We start from the raw sequence: 12,556 nt of genomic DNA, 5'->3' as shown, positions 1-12,556 counted from the left end.
CTTGTCAAGATTATCCGTACTGATAATGCTCTTGAGTTCAAGTCAAATGAATTGTTTCAATTTTATCTAAATCGTGGCATCCGCCCTCAAACCACTTATGCCCATACATCTCAGCAAAATGGAGTCTGAGAGGAAACATAGACATCTTCTAGATGCTGCTCACACCCTTATGTTGCAATCAAATATGCCACCATACTGGGGGGATGCCATTCTCACTTCTTGCTATCTTATTAATCGTATGCCTTCTTCATCATTGGAAGAGCAAATTCCTTTTCAAATTCTCTATCCTAATGCTCCACTTTTCCCGATTTCTCCCAAAGTGTTTGGATGTGTCTCCTTTGTTCATAAACTTGGACCTAACCGTGATAAATTATCTGCCCAAGCCATCAAGTGTGTCTTCATTGGACATCCAAAGAATAAAAAAGGATACCGGTGTTATGATCCCATCTCCCGTCGAGTGTATGTTAGTGCTGATGTATCCTTTTTTGAATCTATTCCTTACTTTTCTACTACTGCATCCAAACTACATGTTGAACAAGGTGATGCCATGCCTCCTCCAGTTCCTCTCGTTCCCTTGGAGTCGTTTTCACAGACTATTCCTCATTCTCAAACTCCCATATCTGCTCGGTATCATAATCCTCTGTTGGTGTACACTCGCAGATTACCACCTGAATCAGATCCTATATCACTACCTTCTTCAGAAGTAAGTTCGTCTGAAAATATTGAGATGTCTAATGTTGAGGATGACAAACCTATAGCCCTCAGGAAAGGTACAAGACAATGCACATTACATCATATTTCCAAGTTTGTTACTAAAGCAAGGCTTGGGGTTCACATGAAGAATTTTATCTCTGCTTTATCTGCCACATCTGTTCCACTTAATCATCATCAGGCGTTGTTAGATCTTAAGTGGAAGCAAGCGATGCAGGTTGAGATGGATGCCTTGCTCTCATGCGACACATGGGACTTGGTTGTTCCACCTACTGATGTAGATATCGTCGGATGTAAGTGGGTCTACACCATTAAGTATAACTCGGATGGCTCCATTGAAAGATACAAAGCTCGATTGGTGGCTAAAGGGTATACTCAAACATATGGAGTTGACTTTTTTGAGACTTTTTCCCCAGTCGCCCGTCTTGGGACTTCGTTTGGTCATATCTGTCGTTGTTCATTGTAGGTGGAGTTTATGCCAGTTAGATGTGAAAAATGCCTTCTTGTATGAGGATCTGTCTGAAACTGTGTACATGTAGCAACCTCCCGGGTTTGAGGTTCAGGGGGAGTGTAGCAAGGTGTGCAAACTCAAGAAGGCCATATATGGCCTAAAACAGAGCCACCGTGCATGGTTTCAGAAGTTATTTGAAATTATGTCTGCATTTGGCTTCAACAGATCAACATCAAATCATTCCTTGTTTATCAAGAAAACCTTCGCTGGTATTGTGGTTATGGTTATGTATGTGGATGATATTATTCTTACAGGGAGCAGTGAAAAGGACATCTCAGACACCAAAATTCATCTTCAGAAGCACTTTGTCACAAAAGATCTCGGTTCTCTTAGATACTTCTTGGGCATAGAGGTGGCTAGAAACAGTGAGGGGTTAGTTTTATCACAAAGAAAGTATGTACTTGACCTACTGCAGGAAACAGGGATGTTAGATGCCAAACCAACCAATATACCAATGGATCCTAAACTTCATATGTATGATGAACAAGCAGAACCAATTGACACTAGTAGTTTTAGATCCCTGGTTGGTAAACTTTTATATGTTACTGTAACAAGGCCAGATATCTCCTTGGCTGTGAGCAAAATAAGCCAATTCATGGACAGACCAACCCGAGTGCACTGGCAGGCAGCTATGATGATTCTCAGATATTTGAAATCCTCTCTTGGAAAGGGATTGCTATATAAACAAAGCTCCAACCTTGATATACTTGCGTACTCAGATGCAGATTATACAGGTGCCATTGATGATAGAAAGTCCACCACAGGGTTCTGCGTGTTCGTAGGAGGAAACTTAATTACTTGGAGAAGTAAAAAACAAACTGTGGTAGCTCGTTCGAGTGCTGAATCAGAATATAGAGCTATGGCTCAAACAACTGCTAAAATGATGTGGGTTAGGTCCATTCTAAGAGATCTGCAAGCGATGATTTCATCACCAATGTTGATGATGTGTGATAATAGAGCAGCCACCCATATAGCCAACAATACAGTTTTTTCATAAGAGAACAAAACACATTGAGGTTGATTGCCACTATATACGTGACTTAGTGCAGTCGGGGCATATTTCTACTAGTCATGTGACTTCTGAGGACCAAGTTGCAGATGTCTTCACCAAGCCTATTGCAAGTGCAGGTTTTTCAAGATGTTGCAGCAAGCTGAGCATGATAGATATATATGCTCCAGCTTGAGGGGGAGTGTTAAAAGCAATATTCACACATTTGAGGTGGTCATATGTAATTTAGAACAATTATGTATGCCTACCTGTAATTCTTCTCTTTACTAATCACCTATTTAAATAGGTGATTAGGGTTAATGAATGACGAGCTCTCTCTCTCTCTCTCTCTTTTCTTTTCTTCTTATGTTAACTCTCTTGTCTCTCTAAAATAGAGAAACATCTGGCAATGTCAACAAAAATCAAGTGCAACTATTGTCAAAGTTCTTTTTCGAGTGGTATCTCTCGGTTGAAGCATCATTTAGCTGGGACACATCATAATGTGAAAGCATGCACGTCAAGAAAATTGCCAGATGTCGTAAAATAACAATGAAAATAATTACTTGATCTAAGACAAAAAAGACAAGAAAGAGAGATAAATGAGGCATAAATGGGGTATGTGGAGTCCTAAGAGGATGTGTATTACGAAGAAGAGCTCTACTTCTGATCCTACAACCCATAGCATATGATCAAAAGTAGTAAGTTCTGCAGCAAAGGAAAAATGTGTGGTTGGTGCCAATAGTAGTGTCGCGACTATTGTCGTGGCCACAAAAATAACATGAGGGAGTTCTTCGAGAGGAGGACCAAAAGGTAGAGTTAGAGAGCTTTTTTCCTCCTAAGACTGCCCCTGGGGTGCAGCCCAACATTTGTATTGCTATGATTCGGCATTTAGTTGAGCAGGCGGATGTCATAGTTGGGATATGGCTTTATGATGCATGCATTCCTTTCAATGTGGAAAATTCCTTTCAGTTTTAGGCCATGGCATATGCCATAACCAACATGGGGCCTGGATAGAAAATGTCTTCATATCATGCTTTAAGAAAAAAAGTTTTAGATGCTAATGTGAAAGAAGTGAAGACATATTGTGATAGGTAGTCATGGAGTGAGACTGGGTGTAGCATCATGGCAAATGGGTGGACAAACAAAAGGTCAAAGACCTTGATAAATTTTCTTGTCTATTACCCCAAAGGGACCGTGTTTTTGAAATCAATTGATTTGTCTGATACTACCAAGACAACAAATGTATTGCTGAGAGTTTTGACTAGGTTGTGAAAGAGGTTCAACCTCAAAACATTGTACAATTCATTACTCATAATGCAACAAATTATAGGGTAGCAAGTAGAGAATTGACAGAAATTTTTGGGTCATTCTTTTAGAGCTCGTGTGTTGCCCATTGCATAGACTTCATACTTAAGGACATCGATAGCATGGATGAGGTAAATTAGATAGTTGAATGCTGTATGAAAATTACTAAATTTATTTACAATTATGCATTAGTTTTGAGCCTATTGAGAAAGTACACTGGTGGTGTTGAGTTGATTCGAAGTGTAGTTACTAGATTTAACAGTATAAAGTCTAGTAAAGAATAAAGCTACACTAAAAAAATGTTTTCATCAGATGTGTGAAATGCATATCCCCATGCACAAAAAAGAAAGCCTAGAGAAATTATAGATATTGTATTAAGAAGTGAATTTTGGAATTCATGTGTCAAGTTGTTGAGAATAACTATACCTTTGGTGAAGGTGCTTCAATTGGTTGACTGTGAAGACAAATCAACTATGAGTTATCTCTATGAGGTCATAGATAAGTCAAAAGAGGTCATTAGAGATAATTTAAAGAAGAAAAAATTGTACATACCTATATGGAACATCATTGATCATAGGTGAACTAGGCAACTTCATCAACCTCTTCGTGCTGCAGCATATTATTTAAATCTTACATTTAGATACTCTCCTATGTTTAAAATGGACAGATAAGTCAACATAGGACTTTTGGATTGCATCGAAAGGTTGAACCCTCGTTATAACATTCAAGATCAAATTCATAAGGAAATTGAAACTTATGATAATGCATTGTATGATATGGCGAGACCTGCAGCAATGCGAAATCGAGCCACGATGCATCCAGGTAATTTATTTTGTCTATTTCAATTTTAATTTCATATTGTTAATTAGTTATGATGTTTTGCATGATTATATTTGATATTGTCTTATTGATTTCTCATTTTTTAAATTTTTTTTCAGACATGTGGTGGCTAGGTTTGAAAGTGATGTTCCAAATTTGAGAGCTTTTGCCATTTGCATTCTTAGCCAAACATGTAGTGCAAGTGGATGCGCGAGAAACTAGAGTGTCTTTGAGCAAATCTATATTAAAAAATAAAATAGATTGGAGCACAAAAGGCTCAATAACCTCATCTACGTTCGTTACAACTTACGATTGAGGCAAGGGTATATAAAATTATAAAGTTTATTTGTCATTTTCATTTAAAACCCAACTAATTTTATTTTTTTCATGTCATCTTTTTATGCAAATCGAAAAGTTATAAGCAAGAAAGCACAAAGAAATTCGATCCCATCAGTTTGAAACATTTTGATAAATTGGATGCATGGGTTGAAGAAGAAGCAGCGACCCTTTTTAATATTTTTTGAACAGTGAATTAACATGAAAGGAGCACCAAAAGTAGATGATGAAGACCCCATGGATCTTGAGGACGTTGTGGATGTCGAAAAAGGAGAAGAAGAAGATATTGATTATGAATATTGATGTATCTTGTTTTATTAAAAAACTTGGTTATTTAACACTTAATTGTTCATAAACTTGGTTATTTTGTCTTTGTTTATGTAATATGAAAGTATGAGTCTTGTGGTATGTTCTTAATTGCAAGATATTTAATATTTTGCATTGTTCTTGTGAGATATGCATGCAATATTATTTTTTATTCTATATTAGTTGATGTTTGATTATGTCTTATACAGCTCATAGAGACAAATGCTTCATATGTGATTTTATGGTTGTATTTTGTGGAATTCATCATTATTTCATGTGATGATTTTTTGTAGAATTTTTACTAAATTTGTCTAATTTTTCTTGATTTTTTTAAATCTTTTATTAAAAATTTATGATATGATACGATACAATGTTACTATTGGCCTGACCGATGTGGGTAACGATACACTATTTACAACGTTGCTATGGACATCTAAAATCATGATCTATTAACCCAATACCTCAGGTGCACGAAAGCTGAAGAATTGTACAGACATCAGAAGCTCTCTCTACAAGCTTCAGCGTGAATAAAAATGGAGTCTCCTTTCACCTTCACCAATCTTCTCTAATCTTAAATCAGAGGTAAGAGAGAGGAGAAAGGTTGGAAAACAAGAAAAAAGAAAATGATGAAAACTTCATTACTTTTCAAAATGAGAAAGAATACATCTTTTAAGGGTCGACCCCTCTTGGTTACATTACAAAAACTGTTGACCCATAACCACTAACTACTTGCTAAAGTACAGAAATGTCCTCATTAAATAATCTATGTACATAATAAAAGAAGGAAGCACAAAAATAGTAATACATATGATCAATGTTATAAAAAACGCGCCTTGAGGTGCAAAAGGCGCGCCTCGCCTTGAGGCACGGCCCTCTATGCCTCAAGGCGCAATTTTTTTTTTTTTACAACAAGATTTCTGAGACATGATCAACAAGATTTTTGTAGGTTAATCTCATATATTTTCCAGTTATTTCAGTTATGTAATCAGTTTCTTAGTATATTACTATATTTTAACTTTTGTTGGTTAATCTTATATATTTTTCAGTTATTTTAGTTATGTAATTAGTTTCTTAATGTATTTTAACTTTTGTTGGTTAATCTCATATATTTTCCAGTTATGTAATCAGTTTTTTAGTTACTTTTATATGTTAATCATAATTTTTTAGAATAATCTCATATATTTCCCAGTTATTTCAGACATGTAATCAGTTTCTTAGTATATTTTAACTTTTGTTGGTTAATCTCATATATTTTCCAGTTATGTAATCAGTTTTTAGTTACTTTTATATGTCAATCTCATATTTTTTAGAATAATCTCATATATTTTAACTTTTGTAGGTTAATCTCATATATTTTCCAGTTATTTCAGTTATGTAATCAGTTTCTTAGTATATTTTAACTTTTGTTGGTTAACCTCATATATTTTTCAGTTATGTAATCATTTTTTAGTTACTTTTATATGTTAATCTCATATTTTTTAGAATAATCTCATATATTTTAACTTTTGTAGATTAATCTCATATTTTTCAGTTATTTCAGTTATGTAATCAGTTTCTTAGTATATTTTAACTTTTGTTGGTTAATCTCATATATTTTCCAGTTATGTAATCAATTTTTTAGTTACTTTTATATGTTAATCTCGTATTTTTTACAATAATCTCATATATTTCAACTTTTGTTGGTTAATCTCATATATTTTCCAGTTATGTAATCGGTTTCTTAGTATATTTTATCTTTTGTTGGTTAATCTCATATATTTTCCAGTTATGTAATCCTTTTTTTAGTTACTTTTATATGTTAATCTCATATTTTTTAGAATAATCTCATATATTTTAACTTTTGTAGGTTAATCTCATATATTTTCCAGTTATTTCAGTTGTGTAATCAGTTTCTTAGTATATTTTAACTTTTTTTGGTTAATCTCATATATTTTCCAGTTATGTAATCAGTTTTTAGTTACTTTTATATGTTAATCTCATTTTTTTAGTACTTATTTGAGATTTTCTATTTCTTATTGGTTGTTATTTCATCAATAAAGCATTTCTTTATTTATTTGTATTTTAGATATTTTTTTATAATTTTTAAAGTTTTCAAAAAAAAAATTGAGGCTTATGCTTTACGCCTCGAGGCTTACGCCTCACCTCGGTTTTTGGTGGAGCGCCTCGCTACGCCTCAATGCTTTTCACAACACTGCATATGATACAAAGCATATTACCCTTCTCAACATGAAACAGAGGAAATCCAGCTGAATGGAAGGGAAAAAGATGACTTTGACTTTAAATAGAAGGAAAATAATGAACTCTTTCAGGTTGAAAAATGCCTCTTCTCTTTGCATGGTTCTAGTCTTATTTGTTTTTTTTGTGATACAGTGACATGAACTAACCCTCTGGGCTAGGCGCATCAAGAGTGACAGCAACCAAAGTACTGCATTTTTTTATGATACAGTGACATGAACTGACCCTCGTCTCTTCTTATTTTTGTCTTGTTATCTTACAGGCATCGAAGGGACAGGGAATATACTATCTTGAAAGTAATCCAGGATGGAGCAGAAACATTGTATGATATTGTCTCCAAGTGTTATGCCGATGTAGATCCGATGTTATGGGTGCATGCCTCATCAAATGTAAGACTGCATGTTGACCATCTAGCATGTCAAGAGAAACTGCCTAAGGTATTAAATCAATCACAACTTTTTTTTATTTGTTACTTTGCTAGGGGATAACAGGACCAGGAGTCTTCTTTTCATGGAGAGTCGGTGGATCAGAATTAGATTTGGCATTCAAACTGTTGTGGGTGTGGGTTGTGGGTGGGGGGTGCATCATTGGGAGAAAGGTGGGGTTGGGGGTTGGTGAGAGAGTGAGAGAGAGCACTAACCTAAAATCTGCATTTTGGATCCCACTGTCAAATATCAAGCTTTTGGATGTTTTAGGTGTGGACTAAGTTCCATTTACAACTGTTGGTGGATTTTGATATCTACTGGAACTGGAACTTGGTTGTCCACCGAAAACATGCTAGATGATCCAATCTAACCCACATTTTAATGCATAGGTGTACATGTATTGGTGCCCAAATACAAACCCTATCTTATTTGTGTATCTTTTCTGAGATTTTCTTGTCAAAGCCATGTGAAAGTTAAGGAGTTTGAAAATGTCATGAGCAATGATAGCCAAGAAAGTTTCTTTTTTGGCTACTATATTTACAAAACTGTCTTGCTTTGCACAGATCAGAAACCCAAGTTCCAACATACGCAAAATTACCTTATTTTTGTCTTGGGCAGTATATTGTGATCTGGAGTTCTTGTGAACCCAGTAGTCAGTGTGGATTGATCTTATGTTTTCCTTTTAGTCCAATTACTTGCTTACCTCAGCAGTCCTTTCAGGGTCACCAGTCTAGAATTGAGTATGACTCAAGAACCGAGTGTTTGACAGATGTGGGCATTTGGACAGACTTAAATCAAGGGTTCTGGGTGGACCCAACAATCATCCTGCACTTATCATTGATTTAATTATTTATTTGTTTATTTTGTTTGCTATCCATTAATCTGAGTTGCAACTTTGGTCAGGCTCCGCCTTATGCACGACTTGTTCCTACAGTGAACTGTGTCCTTTCTTGTCACATGTAATTTCTTGAAATACATGCACGTGCTCACACAAGCGCATGCATGCTTGCATTAACACAGAGTTGTTGACAAGTTTCTTTGAGACTGATTCTAGTAACCATCTGTGTAGATCAAACTTTATTTTGCTGTTTGTTTTGTTGTTCTCATGCCTTCTTGGGTCAGAAAATGAACTCAATCTACTTAACATATGATTTATCCAGGAATTCACATCTATGGATTAGCTTATGATATAGACTGTCCAAAACTTGAAAGACCATTGGGTTCGTGATAGTATAGTACAGGAGACATATTTGCTAAACTTAGATTAAAGAAGTTACCATTTGCCCCACTATATTTCCTTAACTGAGCTGCACATAGATTTGATTATCTATTGAGATTGCAGGGCTTCTCGTTGGAAAGATTCCATTCCAGCTATCAATCCTTCTTTGAGAAGATGGGTGTTGACGTACCACAGTGAAAAGGACCTGTGGTCATGTGGCAACTGCTATTGCTTTCTTTCTGCCAGCACTATCCTTTCTTTATATAAAGCATAGCCCATTTGTGTCATTCTCCCTGTTCAAAATTTAGATTCAAAGGCTTTTTAGTTTGATTGTTCATTTTGGGTAAGTTTCACTTTTTCTCTAATTGTGTTAACAGAGCTCCATTCTTGTTATCAGTTTGTATTTTCTGTTTCTTCTTTGACTTATCTTTCCATCTTTTGGACAAAGCATCGGTTCGCAAAATAGGTTTTTCATCTTTGATTTGCAAAGGATGAATGGACTGCAGCCCTCTGTCCAAAATTATCTGTTACAAGTTCAGTCAGTGGTTGTGGAATTCTCTGGCAGGAAACTGCTGCATCCCTAGTCAGCTGGGAGTATTCTATTTTGGCACCTGCCTTCTGCTTGCCAATTTCCATGGTTAGTTTTCATGGTTGAGACCCTATTCTCTCATCTGAGCAGGTAGATCTGGTCTACTGACTGGTCAACATCCTAAAACAATTCTTAATGGTTTTCATCTCTCTTAGTAGTCAGTTGAGCACGTTGTTGTGGTGACAAAAAAGATTTAAAAGTTGTCGGTCATTGAATTGATTTGGCAAGCCGTGCACAACTTGCTACATTTGGCTGTGGAAGAAAAAACATCAGAAGACATGAACCTGCGTTTACAGTGACAACCTCATATTGGCGTTTTATCAGCCACGATTCTTTCGGAAGATTCTCAACGATATTTTCTCTGGTTTTTACTGGAAAATATCAGGGGAAAAGGGAAAATAAGAAAGTTGGAAAGGCACAAATGATTGATAAAAATAAATGAAGATTCTCAAGAGTTGCTAAAAATGGATATGTTGAGTCTTGTGACAATTGTTAGCATTATACTTTTTTATGATAAATTGGAGATTTCTCTCTCTCTCTCTCTCTCTATGTATATATATATATATATATATATGGGTATGTGCTAAATGAAACATGTTAAATGGGTTTTTCTTCTCTTTCCGTATTTTTTCACAGTTCTGACCCTATAAATGTGTTGGGCATGATCGATTTATGAGGAATCCACACCTGGATCCTGTGTTTTTGATGAAAAAAAATGATATTTGGAGCCTCAGATTTACAAAGATTTTGGATTGTTGATTTTTCAAACATTATAAAAACTCACCCATGTGTTGGAATCGAACACTTCAAGAGCTGATCCCTATAAAATCAACTTCATAGATCACATCTGTATGGTCAGAATTTAAAAATAACACGAAAAACCTTGAAAAACTTATTTAGCGCGTTTCATTTATCACATACCCATTACTCTCTCTCTCTCTCTCTCTCTCTCTATATATATATATATATATATATATATATATATATAAAGTAATGCACTTGTGCTGCCCCCTTTTCTTGTTCTGCCCCCATTAGGCCCTTTCAAACTTTGTAGTTTTTTGTGTTTTTTTCTAACATCTAACACCATAGATGTGATCTATAGGTTTTGTTTAGTGGGACTGGCTTTTGGATCACTGGAATCTGACCTGTATACAAGGTTTTCCAGTGATCCAAAATCATGGCTATGAAGGCATCAATTTTTTCTGGCTCATAAAAATACATTTTTGGTTAAAAAACATGATCCAAGAGTTGATTCCCACTAAATCGAGCATGATAAACACATCTAATGGTTTAGATCTGTCATATAACACTTCAACCTATGGGGTAGAACGAGAAAAGCGGGCCTAATATGTTCAGTTCTCTCTCTCTCTCTCTCTCTCTCTCTCTCTCTCTCTCTCTATATATATATATATATATATATATATATATATATATATATATATCTTTTTTCCCTAGGAATCACTAGAAATCCTACTTTCAAGTATGTTTTGTTCGATCTGAACCATTAGATGTACTTATCATTGCTTATTTACTAAGAAATAAGCTTTCTTTTAAATTTGTTTGATGTAAAAATCTAAATATTTTATCATCAAATTTTATCAGAGAGAGAGAGATGGAGCAATGTTTTACGGAACACCACTGTAATTGTCACTGGTGCGCCAGTTAGGAAGCTTATGATCTTGTCTTTTGTTCTATGCTTCTAGCTACTAATGAATTACAGACGACCTTGATAGCCTGACAGGTCTTGAACCCGGTCATACACAAGTAGCATAGCGATTTTGAAAATGCTGATCTTGGCAACTATTGAAGCCATGAAATATCTAAGATTGACTTGTTTGCTAACTTCCATTGATAAAAAACATAATTGTGTTTCTCGCTTAGGCCCCAAGATCCTAGCCTCGGAGTTTTGTGCCAATGACTGTAGGTATGGCTGGCTAAGCCAGCACGACCAGCTCTTCATGCTGGGTGTGGTTTCTTTGGGTTATAAATCGAAAAAAAAAAACTTCCTAGTTTCTATTAGATTTGGAAGTCTTTATTCCATTTCGACGGAAAGTCTCAAATCCCATTTGTTTCTCACAATATCAAATATTAATGAGCATTCAGAGCTCCAAATAAAATGTTTGATTTTCGTTTGAGGCCTTGTTTGCCACTGCAAGCTTGAAAACTGGACGTAAAAACTAGTTTGATGCTTCTATTCTGGAATCGTGCAGTAGGTAATTTTTCCAACCATGGAAAATTACCTTGAAACCTCTGTCAATCTTCCAATCTTGATTGACCTTGAAACCTCTGTATGGGGGAGAGCAGATCAGGTGATTTGGCATCCTCACTGTCTACAATATCTACAAAGACCATGAATTCCTTGTGAGATGAATCAATGGACAGTGAAGATATCAAATCATTTCCTTAAAATGATTTAACAGATCACCTGATCTGCTCTCCTGTATGGGTGCACCAAAATGTACCCTATTCTTACTATGAAAGGAATCATCTCACTGTATCTTCACTTTTTCATTCTTAATATAAAGAAGCTTCCTCAAGAACCAGTTGTCTAATTTTTCCTGCATTACCTTCCAGGAATTCAACTCAGCAAAATTTCAGGCAAGTTGTGGGCTTAGTTTTCTGATTCCTTGCATATGGAGCATTGTGAGGAAAAAGATAATGGTAAGGCACGCTGTTGAAAACTTGATGGTGGTTGCAGCGGTTGGAATTGCAGTGCTCATTGTTTGCCGGTGAAAAAGATAATACAAACCTCTCTCTTTCTCTCTCAACAAAAATTAATCTGATACCTGCTTTTATGCATACTTCATTTTTCAGGAAAGCCATCTTCTTTTTCATTGTTGTCCAAATGTGTAATTAGATAATAATTTAGTTAACCATGGATAAAAGGATTTGCCTCTTTGGAGTTGATGGGTGTTTGTTTGATTATTCATGAAAAAGGCATGCATATGCTCAACACATGTACACAAAAAACAAAAAGTGCGTATTCTGTCATGCGAGCTTATGATCTCTTTAGAACCGGTAGATTTTAGACACCATCCAATCCTCACCTCATGATCACTGGTCTCATTTAAACCTACAGCTAATCTATGAATTGAAGAAAATTTAGGTTGGA

General features: G+C 35.5%; 1 protein-coding gene across 7 annotated transcripts in view; it reads left to right on the top strand.

Moving 5' to 3' along the window:
- Positions 1–12,218, top strand: part of LOC149831459 (Metallo-hydrolase/oxidoreductase superfamily protein) — a 133,080-nt gene extending 120,862 nt beyond the window's left edge. For 3 of the 7 annotated variants that reach the window (XM_090012081.1, XM_090012078.1, XM_090012082.1), the window contains 2 exons: positions 7,474–7,648; positions 12,019–12,218. In XM_090012081.1, the coding sequence (XP_089868207.1) occupies positions 7,474–7,648; positions 12,019–12,177 (334 nt within the window). In that variant the 3' untranslated portion in view covers positions 12,178–12,218. Of the gene's footprint in view, positions 1–7,473; positions 7,649–8,971; positions 9,269–9,303; positions 9,693–12,018 lie in introns of those variants that run through there. The other 4 variants (XR_016433018.1, XR_016433017.1, XM_090012079.1 and 1 more) reach the window with 4 other exon arrangements.
- The last annotated feature ends 338 nt before the right edge of the window (positions 12,219–12,556 follow it).

This window comes from Nuphar pumila, chromosome 7, assembly GCF_984573655.1.
Source record: "Nuphar pumila chromosome 7, dmNupPumi1.hap1.1, whole genome shotgun sequence".
Lineage (NCBI taxonomy): Eukaryota > Viridiplantae > Streptophyta > Magnoliopsida > Nymphaeales > Nymphaeaceae > Nuphar > Nuphar pumila.
This window is presented reverse-complemented; position numbering and strand designations above follow the sequence as displayed.